This window comes from Salmo salar, chromosome ssa05, assembly GCF_905237065.1.
Source record: "Salmo salar chromosome ssa05, Ssal_v3.1, whole genome shotgun sequence".
Taxonomy (NCBI): domain Eukaryota; kingdom Metazoa; phylum Chordata; class Actinopteri; order Salmoniformes; family Salmonidae; genus Salmo; species Salmo salar.
This window is the reverse complement of record NC_059446.1, coordinates 17998897-18014388: the sequence shown is the minus strand read 5'-3', so window position 1 is coordinate 18014388 and position 15492 is coordinate 17998897. Positions and strand designations below refer to the sequence as shown.

The 15492-nt window shown below is 48.1% G+C and overlaps 2 protein-coding genes across 2 annotated transcripts; both read left to right on the top strand.

Annotated features, from left to right (window-relative positions):
- The first annotated feature begins 438 nt into the window (after positions 1 to 438).
- On the top strand, positions 439 to 8321 carry LOC106604376 (uncharacterized). The gene is made up of 7 exons (XM_014198937.2): positions 439 to 1356; positions 1495 to 3067; positions 5285 to 5313; positions 5660 to 5788; positions 5922 to 5988; positions 6551 to 6658; positions 6865 to 8321. Exons 1-7 carry the CDS (start codon positions 1055 to 1057, stop codon positions 7546 to 7548), a joined length of 2892 nt encoding a protein of 963 aa, XP_014054412.2. The 5' UTR covers positions 439 to 1054; the 3' UTR covers positions 7549 to 8321.
- A 689-nt stretch (positions 8322 to 9010) lies between these two features.
- On the top strand, positions 9011 to 15103 carry LOC106604375 (RDS/peripherin-like protein xRDS35). Its single transcript, XM_014198936.1, has 6 exons — positions 9011 to 9860; positions 11225 to 11467; positions 11781 to 11968; positions 13136 to 13382; positions 13561 to 13722; positions 14303 to 15103. Exons 1-6 carry the CDS (start codon positions 9711 to 9713, stop codon positions 14354 to 14356), a joined length of 1044 nt encoding a protein of 347 aa, XP_014054411.1. The 5' UTR covers positions 9011 to 9710; the 3' UTR covers positions 14357 to 15103.
- Positions 15104 to 15492: the final 389 nt, after the last annotated feature.

The following is a 15492-nucleotide window of genomic DNA, read 5'->3' as shown; positions in this document are numbered from 1 at the left end:
AATGACTAGTCCCTGTTAGGCATGATAATGACTAGTCCCTGTTAGGCATGATAATGACTAGTCCCTGAGTCACACAAACAAACAATTGTTACCGCAAATTTGCATTGAATGGTCATTGATGATGCGTGAGTTTTAAATTGATAGGTCTGACATCAAGGGTGTCAAAGTAATTTCAGGGGCCATTTTGTAACCATAATGGTCTGTAGGGCCACACATTGGCAAACAAAAAGTTGATTTACATTCCTCTATTTACAGTAGCCTATTGTCACAGTATAGGGTCGGCCTCAACAGCATTACATGTGAATTCACTTCTATTAGGCAGCTGGAGTTGGGAGTACAAGTCTGGGCCCACATTCAACCAGATGGCAGGCTACAAAATTGCCCCTAGGCTGCATGTGTTTCATGGTTGACAAGCCCTACCTTACTCTCAGACTGACTGTAGTGAAACTGGGGGACAAGGCCTACATATAATCCATAATCATCAATGATAATAGGCCTGTAAGTGCGCCGCTAGAGGCCAAGGGTAACCCCAAATTTCTATCAATAATCCAGAGCAATAGGCTAAATGAACTGCACTAATGTTCTTGTTCCAGCTGTGTCGGTTCGATCCTGTTCTGCATTCACAAGGACAATTGTCTGTCTCGCGCTTTCAATTGGTTCGATGAAACACCATTACATCAGGATTCGATGCAGCTTGACTGATGTATGGTCAGGGATGTGGCATATTTCTTCCACTGTCACGCAGCTATTCTAGAGTTGGAGGGTGAGGGAGACAGTGGGATAGCAACAAGATGAGAGGCTGATAAACTGTCCAGAATAACTTAACAGCTGGATACTTCATTGAGATAATTACTTTCCCCTTTCAGCAGAAACAGCGTTGGGTTAGTTAATTGGAAACATTTCAGATTTTCTTTTAAACCAGACCCTTTTTGGACATATAGGCATTTGTGGTGCACATATCTTGAAGGATTTCGTATTAATTTGTCATTCATACAGAACATAATTAACACCGGTAACCAGCTGACAGAGTGATGGTTGTTCATCTTCTGGAGCTATGATCTCTGAGGCTGACAGACAGGGAGCAGTTAGACCCAAGAGGTCACCATCAGACGGGCACAGGGACAGGGACAGGGACCGCAGCCCCAGACAGAGAGCAGAAGCTGATCAACACTATGTTTTACAGGAGAGACATCAGGAGGGCATCGACGACCTCCCTGCAGGGAAGAGACAAATGATGGAGAAGTTTTTCACTCCTGTTCATAGTCCTTCTCCAGGTGGGATGAAACCAGGGAAGCACCGCCATCACAACCCCGATCATCACCACCAGCACCGGGATCAAGAACGGGAGACACACAGGTAGGATCACTATTGAGTTTCCCTTTTATTAAAGTTTCCTTTTTTAAACAGTAATGAGGAATGCACATTTGATGAAGACTATAATTGAGTGTGGTTATTGAATGAATACAGCATTACTACTTAATTTCTCAATATCAGCTACAGCAGGTTACGGGACAATGATAGACGCAGCAGTGAAAGCCACGGTCACCACTATACCCAGGGTAACCATCCCCAAGATGACCAGGAGCAACCCCTTAGACGCCACCATCACCATCCTCAGCACCTTCATCATGACGACGAGATGTCGGACCACCACACCACCGTTACCCTCTCCAGAGCATCTTCCTCCTCCCTCTCATCTTCCCCCTCCGACTCTTCCACCGAATGGTCCTCTGAGGCCGGCATTGACGACAAGTTCTCCATGAAGCACGCCAGCCGGCCGCAGCATACCATGTCCTGCTCCAACATTGCGGGAGGACGACAGTTCCGTGAGGACGACAGCGAGCTGCAGGTGTATGCCACCGTCAAACAGGGGCGAATTCACGGAGGAGGCAGTCCTGGGACCCATCCTCGGGCCCAGGGGAGGGGAGGACGCGAGCCCAGCTACTCCGAGCTAAACCGGGGCCACAGCCGCAGTGAAGAGGGGCTGCTGCAGAACACAGGAGCTGACAGAGGGAAAGTACAGACACCCCCACACCTGAAGCACGGATCCCTCTACAAGACAGCCAGCCTGGGCCGGAGCCTGGCCTTCAGTGAAGAGGTCTTGGCTGGGCCGAAGAGGGCGGTGTCCTTTATCCAGCTCCCCAGTAAAGGCATCCTGAAAAACAAGGAGGCTCCACGGGACATCCGCAAGGCCAAGTCCATGGAGGTGCTGTCCCCCCGGGTGGCAGGCAAGGCGGCAGGGCCCAAGGGGAAGCAGGATGTGGATGCTCTGAAGGATGCAGCCAGGCAGAGCATGGTGAAGGGGAAGATACAGTTCTCTGCATTCCTGGATGAGATCACTAAACAGGTCATCAGCCCCGCTCGTCTCAATACTCTGGGGGTCCCTGTCGAGACGGTAGGACCATGTCCAGCCAAAGCCCCAGCATCCCCCAAATCTCAACCGAAAAGTCAGCCCCAGCTTCCCTCGAAAAAGCAGGGAGATGGGCAGGGGGAAGAGAGGGAGCCGGCTACTAAACCGCAGGCTCTGCCTAGGAAACTGAGGAATGACTCTGACACACGGTCACGGAAAATATGTCTCCCTGCAAAGTTTGGGTATGAAAGCAAGAACCACACTCCTCGTCTAGGCAGCCCCCCAACCCTCCACTCCAGCCAACCCTACCCGCCCCACCCACCAGCTGGCTATGAAGACCAACCAGCTTCCCTGCCTGACTTCCAGGGTCCTGTCGGTAATAGGCATGGGCGGTATGGCCCGCTTCTTACAGATGGCACTGTCAGCTCCAGCCCTGAGCCCAGCCATCACAAACACCGGAGCTACAAACACCTTGACCAGAGCCACAGGCCCAGCCATAGCCCACCTTCATCTCCACACACCCAGCAGCCCCAGCTACCCCACCACGCCCCGATCCACACACATTCTCCTCCTCCAGTACAAGGGCCAGAGTCGGAGTCTCCCTCCAGCAAGTCGGACTCGTCCCGGAACAGAGAACGAGACACGGCCAGCCCCAACTCCGAGCAGAGCGACCGCCACAGCCAGTCAACCTACCGCTGGTGTCCTACTTCATATAGGGTGAGAAATAACTGATGTCAACTACAGATGTAGGATCTTAATTTGTGCAAGTTTGCTACAGAAGGAAAATAATCCTGCAGTAAATGGAAATGTCTTATGTAGATTATAATTAATGGACATTTTTGTAGGGGTTGATACATTTTTCGTTAGGGCAAATCAAGTCTGAAATTGTGAAAATGTCTAACTTTAGAAGCCTTTTTAAAACTTAAATACACTTCAAGTTTGTATTTCCTGCTCTGCAGGTAGGTAAATCATACTATAGATAGTAGGTCCTAACTGTGGAGTTAGGTAAATCATACTATAGATAGTAGGTCCTAACTGTGGAGTTAGGTAAATCATACTATAGATAGTAGGTCCTAACTGTGGAGTTAGGTAAATCATACTATAGATAGTAGGTTCTAACTGTGGAGTTAGGTAAATCATACTATAGATAGTAGGTTCTAACTGTGGAGTTAGGTAAATCATACTATAGATAGTAGGTCCTAACTGTGGGTCCTAACTGTGGAGTTAGGTATATCATACTATAGATAGTAGGTCCTAACTGTGGAGTTAGATATATCATACTATAGATAGTAGGTCCTAACTGTGGGTCCTAACTGTGGAGTTAGGTATATCATACTATAGATAGTAGGTCCTAACTGTGGGTCCTATCTGTGGAGTTAGGTATATCATACTATAGATAGTAGGTCCTAACTGTGGGTCCTAACTGTGGAGTTAGGTATATCATACTATAGATAGTAGGTCCTAACTGTGGAGTTAGGTATATCATACTATAGATAGTAGGTCCTAACTGTGGAGTTAGGTATATCATACTATAGATAGTAGGTCCTAACTGTGGGTCCTAACTGTGGCGTTAGGTATGTCATACTATAGATAGTAGGTCCTAACTGTAGAGTTAGGTAAATCATGCATTGATGTCATTGTGATTTGTCCCAAAGTTCTTTAATGTTCTCAAAGTGATTCAAACCACACAGGGAGTGTCAGTTGGTGTCCTAAACCACAAAGCAGCAGTTATATAAGGAGAACTCAAGCGTCATCCTCTGTCTGTGACGCTTGTCCACACTGAACCATATTAGGTAACGAGTAACCTTTATAGGCATTGTGTTGCATTTGGAATAACACAATACCCAACCCGAAAGGGCCAGCTAGCACAGAGAGGACCAGCTAGCACAGAGAGGACCAGCTAGCACAGAGAGGACCAGCTAGCACAGAGAGGGCCAGCTAGCACAGAGAGGGCCAGCTAGCACAGAGAGGACCAGCTAGCACAGAGAGGGCCAGCTACCACAGAGAGGACCAGCTAGCACAGAGAGGGCCAGCTAGCAAAGAGAGGGCCAGCTAGCAAAGAGAGGTTCAGTTAGCACAGAGAGGGCCAGCTAGCACAGAGAGGGCCAGCTAGCACAGAGAGGACCAGCTAGCACAGAGAGGGCCAGCTAGCACAGAGATGACCAGCTAGCACAGAGAGGGCCAGCTAGCACAGAGAGGACCAGCTAGCACAGAGAGGGCCAGCTAGCAAAGAGAGGTTCAGTTAGCACAGAGAGGGCCGGCTAGCACAGAGAGGGCCAGCTAGCACAGAGAGGACCAGCTAGCACAGAGAGGACCAGCTAGCACAGAGAGGGCCAGCTAGCACAGAGATGACCAGCTAGCACAGAGAGGGCCAGCTAGCACAGAGAGGACCAGCTAGCACAGCGAGGGCCAGCTAGCACAGAGATGACCAGCTAGCACAGAGAGGGCCAGCTAGCACAGAGAGGACCAGCTAGCAAAAAGAGGGCCAGCTAGCACAGAGAGGGCCAGCTAGCACAGAGATGCACAGAGTAACCCTGCTGTGGCTATGGCTCTATTAACGTCACTGATCCATATCTGACACACAATCCATAGCTTTTCTTGGAGCGTATGAACTCAAGTTCAATAAATAATCCCTTTGGCCCTGTTATGTCCCCATCATTCTCTCTGTCATTTTCATCTCTGTCCAAAAAACATTCAATTCAGTTTATGAAACTTTATTAGCAAGTGAAGAAACTGCACTGTACATTGTCAAAGCTTATAGTAACAATATCCAAAGTGAATGATGTGTATAGTAATGAGTCAAAAGATAATCAAAGAAAAAAACGTTGATAATAACATTACTAATACAACTAATAGAACTGTATTAAAAGTTATTAAATTAGAAAGTCATTGACAGTTATCTTTAATCTTCTCTTTTGCTGTCTCTCTCCACAGGCCCTGACGGGTGACATAGGCGAACTCCAGTGAGTGTGATGTTTTCCTTCTTCTCCTCCTCTGTTTATCCATGCACTCTAAAGAGCATGCTTTTGATTGTGAAATGTCACTGGATATGGATTCCACTAATGGCTTCCAGAGCTCTCTCATCACCATCAGTAAAGATGGATGAAGAACATGTTCAGATAAGCTGTATGAAAAATGTGTGTAACAATGGTACAAGGCACAGCGTTCAGTCTGGATTACTTAGGCTATGTGAAATCTCTAGAAGCTGACATGAGCTGCATCTAATGTGCTAAAATGGCCTCCTTAGGAAATGTGACTGCATTTAAAAAATACAACTCCATCTCCCATGATCCTCCTGTGTGTAAATAGGACACTGCAGGAGCAGAATGCTGAGCTGCACCAGAACCTGATGCAAACAGTGGTCTGCATCGAGAGCCTGGAGGCGGAGCTAGCCAGGGCCAGGGAGGAGCTTAGCCACATGAAGGAGAAGTTCAAGAGGTCAGGGCTCATGATAATATGATGACGGCAGTGGAGGCTGGCATTGGAGGAGCTATAGGAGGACGGGCATACAACGTAGGCCCAGAATTCATAGCCAGACCCCTGCTTATGATGCTGTCTCTCTCTGCTGCAGGCTCCAGGACACACACACAGGTACCCAGCACACCAACAGCCTTCTGGGGGAGAAACTGCACTCAGCGGTAAGAATCAGGTCAAACATGAAAGATGGAGAGTCAAAAGAGAGAGAGAGTGGCCTCCCGAGTGGTGCAGTGGTCTAAGTCACTGCATCGCAGTGCTAGCTGTGCCACTAGAGATTCTGGGTTCGAGTCCAGGCTCTGTCGCAGCCGACCGCGACTGGGAGACCCACACAAGGGGAGGGTTTGGCTGGCAGGGATGTCCTTGTCCCATCGCGGACTAGCAACTCCTGTGGCTGGCTGGGGGCAGTGCGCGCTGACACGTGTTCTATGACACATTGGTGCGGCTGGCTTCTGGGTTAAGTTGGCATTGTGGCTTGGTTGGGTTGTGTTTCGGAGGATGCATGGCTCTTGACCTTCTCTCTCTCTCCTGAGTCCATGAGAGAGCGACATAGAAACATTCACTGTTCTGAATATCCTTCTCCCGCTCTGTCACCTCTACAACAAACAGTGTTGTGTTGACTGATGTCCTCTGTTCAGTCGTTGAAGACTTAGAGCACAATTAGTACTACTGTTATACCATCTGTAGTGAACATGTTGAGTCATGCACTCTGTTCTATCCCTGCAGACTGAGAGCCTTAGCTCTGAGAGGAAGTATATGGTGCAGCATATCGCCCATCTCAGCACAGAGCTGGAGCAGGCCAACGCCACTATCGCCTCTCTGGAGAACATCAATGTGAGCACAGCACCATCTACTGAGCAATACCCGCACTTTCTTTGTAAAGTTGATAGTGGCCTTACATTAAAACACTGTATCCATAATCTCCTCAACTCGTGTTCAGCCCATTGCTGCCTACATGATCATTTCTTGTAACTCCGGTACTGGTTTCTCTGTGTCTGTTGTACTGTATGAACTGAGAGGATGTCTGTGCTGTCCTCCAGGTTCCCTGTCTGATCAAGGAGCTCCTGGAGAAGCACTTTGACTCTGGAGACGCTGTCAAGCAGTTCCTGAAGAACGCCTTGAAAACTGGCCAATCTACGGGCGACATCCAATCACCGGGTCCAAAACTGGAGCAGAAGCCGTCTGATTGGTCAGGCGTAGGACTGAGGGAGTTTGAGGCGGGTCCACAAAAGGTCACTGCTTTTATGCCCTGGAAGCAGGAGGAGGAGGGGTTTGGGGTGATAGGTCAGACAGGAAATGAGGATTCTGGCTCAATGAGTCCCCCTTTCTCCGTTGCTGACATCAGTATGGCTATCTATAAGAAGCTAGCTGTCAGCCAAGCAGCAAGACAGCCCCGGCCTTCCAACTACCAACCTCACACTGACACCCCTCCCAACCCCTACCCGCTGGTGGAGTTGGGTGCCGGGGGTGCAGGAGGTGCAGGGGGGGAGGGTTACCTTGTGCCTGCTGTCAAGGGGTGTGTGGCAGAGGCAGGGAGAGCAGCTGAGAGTAAGCAGGGTGCTGTTGTTGATGTGTCCTATCTGACGGCCCAGAGGGTTTTAGATGACTTCCTGCACCAGCTGACGCACCCAGAGGATGGGAGTGGAGGTGGGGGGAGGGGAAACAAGGCCAACGGGGAGGGGGAAGAACTGACAAGAGGGGTGCGGAGTGAAAGGAACCTATGAACTTCTGTAATTGTAACCTAATCTTGCATAGGCTAGGATTGTTCAAATTGTGACGGTTTCTTTGTGATGGTTTGTAGTTCTGCATTTAGTTCTGCATTTATTTGACTCACTAAATGTCACTATACATTTGAGTGATAGCATTGTAAATATTACATTCTGTTTCCTTCCCAAATGTCTTGTAGTGCAGTGGTAAAGAAAGTATTAGACTTAAACAATTAATTTGCATACTCACAGAATATAATTATTGATTTAAGTTTACCATGTGGTCCAGTTCCTTCTTTCCCTTATGAAGTGATGCAGAATTGAAGGAGTTTTTGGTTCATGTCTAGACAGTGAGTAGGATTTTCTATTTTATAACAATGACTGCTATTTTGTAAGCTCCAGTAAGCCATTGAAGTAACCTTCATATCTGAAAAACATCAATCCAGCTGCTACCCACTGTGTTTTGGGCTTTCATGTCACATGACCTAGATTTTAACCTTTATTTTAAGCCTTATCCAGAGATATTAATTACACCAACAATGAAGGTAATTGTCTGAGGATGGTGCTGGACCATCTGACATAAAAAGAGAAGTGGACAGTTTGATGAAAATGCTTTAAATAAAGGTTAAAATCCAGGTCATGTGACATGATTGTCCAAAACACAGGGCCCTACTTATGAATGCTATGCTGTACATCCTAATATACTCTCTTAGCTAAAACTGTATAAAGTTGCTGTCACCCCCCCAAATACATTTCATGTTGTAGATCAATAAAAGGACTGATTCTAAAGATGTCTGACAAGGTTTCTTGATTTGTTTTTACCGAACATGACCCACTTCTGGTGTTAAGCCATCACTCTCTCTCCTATTCTAACCTATGCTGAACAAAAATATAAACGCAACATGCAACAATTTCAAAGAGTTTACTAAATTACAGGTCATATAAGGAAATTAGTCAATTTAAAGAAATTCATTAGGCCCTAATCTATGGCATTCACATGACTGGGCAGAGGTGCAGCCCCACCCACTGGGGAGCCAGGCCCAGCCAATCAGAATGAGTTTTTCCCTACAAAAGGGCTTTATTATAGGCAGAAATACTCCTCAGCACAACATTTGAGAGAAATAAGCCTTTTGTGCATATGGAACATTTCAGAGATTTTTTTTTCTTCAGCTCATGAAACACTTTACATGTTGTGTTTATAATTCTGTTCAGTGTACGTATATCCCTGTCCCCCAGTTCCTCGGCCTGTAAGCTTTATCCATCTCTCTCTATCTACCTGTATAAACTATAGCCCTGCTCTCCCTCCCCCCAATCCTCTGTCTCAACTCTCTGTGAGTCTACCCGTCATAACCGTCAAATCCAACCTATAGGCCCAGAACAGGTTTGCTGATCAGACACTGGCCTGCTTTCCTATTGGTGCTCCTCTCCTAATAGGATCCCAAGGACTATGATGGGGGATTACCATATCCATACTGTACAACTGACATTGGCCAGTTCGTGTCCTCCACCATGGCCACAGCAGGAATTTAAGGATGCACCCTGACCACTCACAGACCACACCAGAGGGGTTCCGTCCAAAACAAACTGGGCTTGTCATCGTCAGTTATTGTGTGAATCGAAGAGTCACTGTCGTAGTGCAACCATAACCTGATGATTTGAAGGATTATAGTTTTGCTGTCAAAAAAGAACGTGGATTATCAAATATCTATTAGATTCATTATTTTCTTGGCCTTCAGTTTTTGTCTCACAACTTCAATTGGATTACTACGGAGATTTCTAATATTTTCCTTTCTACGTGAAAGTTTTGGATTATCGTCCCAACCTGAACCTGTCCTTCAACATCAGACAGGTCTCCCTTCTTATCTCGGCCCACAGGAACAACTTACAGGAGATCAACCTGATAATAACTCACCAACGCACCCTGGAAAGGCCAAGCCATACCAGTCTGTCTAATACAACAACCTTCGCATAACCTACTCCTATGAATCGCAGTAGTCCACCTTATTTTTTTGCCCAGAACTTTCCTTCTTTGAACCTACCAATATTCTTTCCTCATCCTTCACTGCTATCTCTCTCTACTTGATTATCTCAACATCTCCTCCCTCTGTCCTTTTCTCTATCCTCTCTCTCTCTCGCTCTCTTCTCTCTGTGTGCTGTGTTGGTTGTTGTGAGCACCAGCCATGGTGCTGCTGAAGCTGCAGTTCCCCTTGCAGAGGCGTGTGCGTCTGGCCCAGGGTCTGTGGCTGCTGTCCTGGCTGGCCGTGCTGGCTGGGGCCTTCACCTTCTCCCTGGGAGTGTACCTCAAGACCGAGCTGCTCCGCAGGGCAGAGGTACTGGCTGGAACTATAACACATACACACGGCACACACACCTGTTCACACATGGCAAATCACACACACACACACACACACACACACACACACACACACACACACACACACACACACACACACACACACACACACACACACACACACACACACACACACACACACACACACACACACACGCATGTATTGGTGTGTGACTGTGGCTGTGTGTGTGGGGAAGGGTGATGTATTGGTGTGTGGCTGTGTGTGGGGAGAAGGGGGTCGTATTGGTGTGTGGCTGTGTGTGGGAGAGAAGGGGGGCGTATTGGTGTGTGGCTGTGTGTGGGGAGAAGGGGGTTGTATTGGTGTGTGGCTGTGTGTGGGGAGAAGGGGGTTGTATTGGTGTGTGGCTGTGTGTGGGAGAGAAGGGGGTTGTATTGGTGTGTGGCTGTGTGTGGGAGAGAAGGGGGTTGTATTGGTGTGTGGCTGTGTGTGGGAGAGAAGGGGGTCGTATTGGTGTGTGGCTGTGTGTGGGAGAGAAGGGGGTCGTATTGGTGTGTGGCTGTGTGTGGGAGAGAAGGGGGTCGTATTGGTGTGTGGCTGTGTGTGGGAGAGAAGGGGGGCGTATTGGTGTGTGGCTGTGTGTGGGAGAGAAGGGGGGCGTATTGGTGTGTGGCTGTGTGTGGGAGAGAAGGGGGGCGTATTGGTGTGTGGTTGTGTTCATGACTCATGCTATGTATGGATTGTATGTATGGAGGGAGGGTGAGGGAGGGAGGGAGAGGGGTTGGTCGAAGCTTCACACTTGTGACATTTTGGAAGCTGTAACCTATCACTCAGATATGTAGGGTGCACCGGTACAGTATATCTCCAATCAACCATTGACTACGGGTGCCTTCAATCTGGGGCCTTTCAAAAAAGGAAACATTGTTTACCGGTGCATCCGCTGGTGACAAACGCCTAGCTTCAACGCTCATAGATTTTTTATATACAGCAACCTGGATCTGACAAGTTGTTACATGTTACATGAATGTTACTGAAAAGGAACAACATTGCTGAACTCAATAACACCAATACAACAGAAAAAACAGACAAATGATGTAGTTGATTGCACTTTACCTACAGTGTCATAGTACTGAAGTGGATATAGTGGAGCAATAGAAGTAGTTATGTAGGGTGCTGACTACGACTCATATTGCCTTATATGAACAAATGGAATCCTCATCATGGAATGGAACATGGCAGAACATATCTTCTGGTGCTTAGCTCTGTAATGTAACATAGATAGATTGTTTAGATGTACTTTATTACTGCGTTATAACTAGTATATTGCCTTTGTTATAACTGGTATAGTAAGGTGACCCTAGGTTTGACCTTTGACCCTCCAGGTGATGGACAACACAGAGATCCACGTGGTGCCCAACATCTTGATGCTGGTGGGCTTGGTAACCATGGGGATCAACCTGTTTGCTGGGCGGGTGTGTCAGGACTCCCTGGACTCTGCCCGATTCCCCCCCTGGAAGCCGTTCCTGCTGCCCTGGTATGGCCTGGCCTGGATGGTGTGTGTCTGGTTGCTGTCTGCTGTGGTGCTCAGCTATGCCCTGCAGGGACACCTCGAGGAGTCACTCAAGGTAAGGGCCTCTGGGATGGGATGAAGAAGGATGAGACAGTAAATGCCGAATAACATAATGACAACAGTCGGATCCTATCTCAATTAGTCTTTCTGTGATTCCTCACATCCTATCTCCTCACATCCTATCTCCTCGCCTGCGCCACAACCGTATTGGAGGAAAAGGTCAAGGTCAAGGTCCCCCCACCCCCCTCCAATTCGTTTTGAGAAGAAGGCAAGGACATAAGAACTGAGGAATCCAGGAAAGATTAATTGAAAACAAGCCTTGAGTACTTCCTGGTCTTTTTTATGACATCATCTCTGTCCAATCCCAGGTGGGCCTGAGGAACGGTATCCGGTTCTACCGGGACACGGACGTCCCAGGCCGCTGCTTCCAGAAGGAGACTATCGACAGGCTGCAAATGGAACTGCGTTGCTGCGGCAACACCAACTACAGGGACTGGTTCGAGGTGCAGTGGATCAGCAACAGATACCTGGACTTCACCTCTAAAGAAGTCAAAGAGTGAGAGATGGAGGAGGGAGAGAGGGGGATGGAGGGGTGGGATGGAGGGGGAGAGAGGGGGATGGAAGGGGGAGAGAGTGGGACGGAAGGGGGAGAGGGGAATGGAGGGGGAGAGAGGGGGATGGAGGGGGAGAGAGGGGGTGGGATGGAGGAGGGAGAGTATGGGACGGAAGGGGGAGAGGGGGATGGAGGGGGGGTATGGAGGGGTGGGATGGAGGGGGATGGAAGGAGGAGAGAGGAGGATGAAGGGGAGAGAGGGGGATGGAGGGGGAGAGAGGGGAGTGGAGGGGGACAGGGTGATGGAGGGGTGGGATGGAAGGGGGAGAGAGGGGGATGGAGGGGGAGAGAGGCGGTGGTGGGGGGAGAGAGGGGGATAGAAGGGGGAGAGAGGGGGTGGAGGGGTGGGATGAGGGGGAGAGAGTGGGACGGAAGGGGGAGAGAGGGGAATGGAGGGGGAGAGGGGGGATGGAGGGGTGGGATGGAAGGAGGAGAGAGGGAGATGGAGGGAGAGAAAGGGAGATGGAGGGGGGAGAGGGATGGAAGGGGAGGTGGAGGGGGGACAGAAGGGGTGGAGGAGAGGGAGTGAGATGGAGGGGGAGAGAGGGGACAGAGGGGTGAGGAGGAGAGGGAGTGAGAGGGGGGTGGATGAGGGGACAAAGGGGGGGACGGGGGAGGAGGAGAGGGAATGCGAGAGGGGGGATGGAGGAGGGAGGGGAGGACGTGGGAGGAGGAGAGGGAGTGCGAGGGGGGGATGGAGGAGGGAGATGGGGGACAGAGGGGGAGGAGGAGAGGGAGTGTGAGAGGGCGGGATGGAGGGGGGGCAGAGGGGGATGGAGGGAGTGAAAAGGAGATCGAGGGGGGAGAGAGAGGGATGGAAGGGGGAAAGGGGGGGGGAGGAGTGAGAGAGAGGGGGGGTGGAGAGGAGAGGTGAAGTTAAGCCCACAAACCATAGTTGTCTGATTTATCTGAGGTGATGATGACTCACGTGATTTCCATACACCATGTCTCCAAGTGCCATCTCATAAATGTGTCATCCATCATTAAAGCCAGTGTCATTTATGTAAGGTAAAAATGTACAAGGGAAATGCTCAATCAAACCGTTAACCTATCTCCTCTCCTCTCCGTTAACCTCCTCTCCTCTCCAATCAAACCTAATCTCCTCTCCAGTCGTGTGCGTAGCAACGTGGACGGTCGTTACCTGATGGATGGAGTCCCCTTCAGCTGCTGTAACCCCGGCTCCCCTCGGCCCTGCCTCCAGAACCATCTGACTGACAACACTGCCCACTACAACTACGAGCACCAGAGTGAGGAGCTTAACCTGTACAACCGCGGCTGCAGACAGGCGCTGGTCGACTACTACATGGGCCTCATGAACACCATTGGCCCCGGGATACTGTCGGTCATCTCCCTGCAGGTATGCATATGCACAAACACAGAGAGAATTCTTTTTGGCCTGTAATGTGGTGACAGTAGTTTTCATTGGTGATTTTGTTACCATCAACCTCTACCCCTGTGATAAGGTGGCTTTAGATATACATTTTGTAACCTTGGCTTTGAGTTGAACCTTGACCCCTGTAACATCGTCTCCACAGATATCAGTGTTGGTGAGCCTGCGGTACCTGCACACGTCTCTGGAGGGCGTGGACCCGGAGAACCCCGAAGGTGACAGCGAAGGCTACATCCTGGCAAAGGGGGTTAAGGAGACCCTGATGGATGTCAAGACCACTGTGTTCAAACTGCTGCAGTTCGGACAGGTAGTGAACTACAGTACCCATAATGCTCTGTGAAACATATCATGGGTGTGTTCAGGGACGTGGAACGCTCTAAATGTTGCAGATAGAAGGAGAATAAATAAAGCTGGAAAAATGCCCCTATTGGATCTGACTGACCAATCATACAGATGTAGGATCTAAATTTGAGCCAGTTTGCTACAGCAGGAAAATGATCCTGCAGCAATAGGAAATGTGAATTATTATGCAGAATATAATGAATGGACATTTTTTGTAGGGGTTGATACATTTTTTGTTAGTGCAAATCAAGTCTGAAATTTCAAAGTGGAAATCACAAACTTTAGAAGTCTTTTTAAACCTCAAATACACTACAAGTTTGCATTCCCTGCTGTGCAGGAAAATTCTCAGCAACAAAAGACTAATAAAATGAAGATCCTACATCTGTACCTGTCCTACACAAAACATTTCTATCTTAACATTCTGTAACAATACATCCTCCTGATCAGACCGTCGGTGTTGTATGATGTACTACAGTACTCGCAGTGCTTTGGGTAATGCATTTGGTTGTATCTCACTAATGTGTCCCGTCTGTTTATCAATACAGGTGGAAGCAGGTGACGAGGCAGAAGCTGGGGCGGACGGCGAGAAGGCCAGCTAGATGAAAGATAATATATAACCATATATGGGTTTGAGAAGGGGAATGAGGATGCTTTGTCATGTGACCTCATGGTGGTCTTGCCTGTGACCAGGCTAATGTTGGGCTAGCTAGCGCTCTGTGTTGGCTTTGACACAGGCACTGATCTTTTTGGCTTGATTTATACTGCAACAATGCATGAGCACTAAAATACATAGGGAATCTTATCTTATCATGCTCCGCACAGACTAGACACGACAAGATCTAACAATCCAGAGGTGTTTTAACTTGACAGAATTTGGAATGATAATCTTTCAGACACAATGTTGTGTTCTGTTGCTCCTGATGGACAATACATCACGAGAGGGTGATGTTTCATGTGGTCAAGAACAAACAAAGTCAAACTACGGAAAGGCACCCAAGAACACACACATACATTTTGTAAATATTCAAAAACAATATTCACATACTGGTACATGAGTAAATGAAAAATCACACACACTTTGAAGTACACTGATGTTCTGATCTTTGATTCGGATCAGACAAAATCTAAATCACACACAACACTGATGTTCTGATCTTTGATTCGGATCAGACAAAATCTAAATCACACAGGTAACAACGTCATAATACAAACACTCACCCCATGTGAAGAAGGCCTACAGTCAATTGAACACTGGACTGGGTATAGAGTTTGTTAACGCACTGCTAAGTAACATGTGAAGTTTGCATCTGGCATTGAATATATTAAAGTTAGTTGCTTTTAATGGATTTGCGGAGTTGAGTCCTTTTGTATTAGATAAACATTGAACTGAGTTGGGTTATTTCAGTTCACCCAGAGGGATAGGATGATGATGTGTGTAATGACTGAGTGATGCCAGTGATACAGTAGACCTAGGCTACTGTAGGTTTATGACAGGATGGAGAGGAGTGACTGTATAATGTAATCTGGGCTGCTCTCATAACACCTTCATAATCCTATATAGCTAATCCATATGCTACTGCTACAACAGTTCTCTTCACAGCAACAGGAACATTCGGGATGTATGACTATCAAACATACCACAACAATGGACAGGGTTAGGAGAAAGTTCACGTCAAAGCGTGGCCATGTAGAAAGTGGTAATTACATTTTCCATTATGTTTTGACAAAAAATAAA

What these genes read in the sequence shown, in the direction of transcription:
- LOC106604376 (XM_014198937.2), top strand. Translation starts at nt 1,055, where the DNA reads ATGATCTCTGAGGCTGACAGACAGGGAGCAGTTAGACCCAAGAGGTCA. An exon ending in CAAGAACGGGAGACACACAG is followed by an intron (nt 1,357 to 1,494) that starts GTAGGATCACTA and finishes TCTCAATATCAG; the next exon opens with CTACAGCAGGTTACGGGACA. An exon ending in GGGAGAAACTGCACTCAGCG is followed by an intron (nt 5,989 to 6,550) that starts GTAAGAATCAGG and finishes CTATCCCTGCAG; the next exon opens with ACTGAGAGCCTTAGCTCTGA.
- LOC106604375 (XM_014198936.1), top strand. Translation starts at nt 9,711, where the DNA reads ATGGTGCTGCTGAAGCTGCAGTTCCCCTTGCAGAGGCGTGTGCGTCTG. An exon ending in AGCTGCTCCGCAGGGCAGAG is followed by an intron (nt 9,861 to 11,224) that starts GTACTGGCTGGA and finishes TTGACCCTCCAG; the next exon opens with GTGATGGACAACACAGAGAT. An exon ending in TGTCGGTCATCTCCCTGCAG is followed by an intron (nt 13,383 to 13,560) that starts GTATGCATATGC and finishes TCGTCTCCACAG; the next exon opens with ATATCAGTGTTGGTGAGCCT.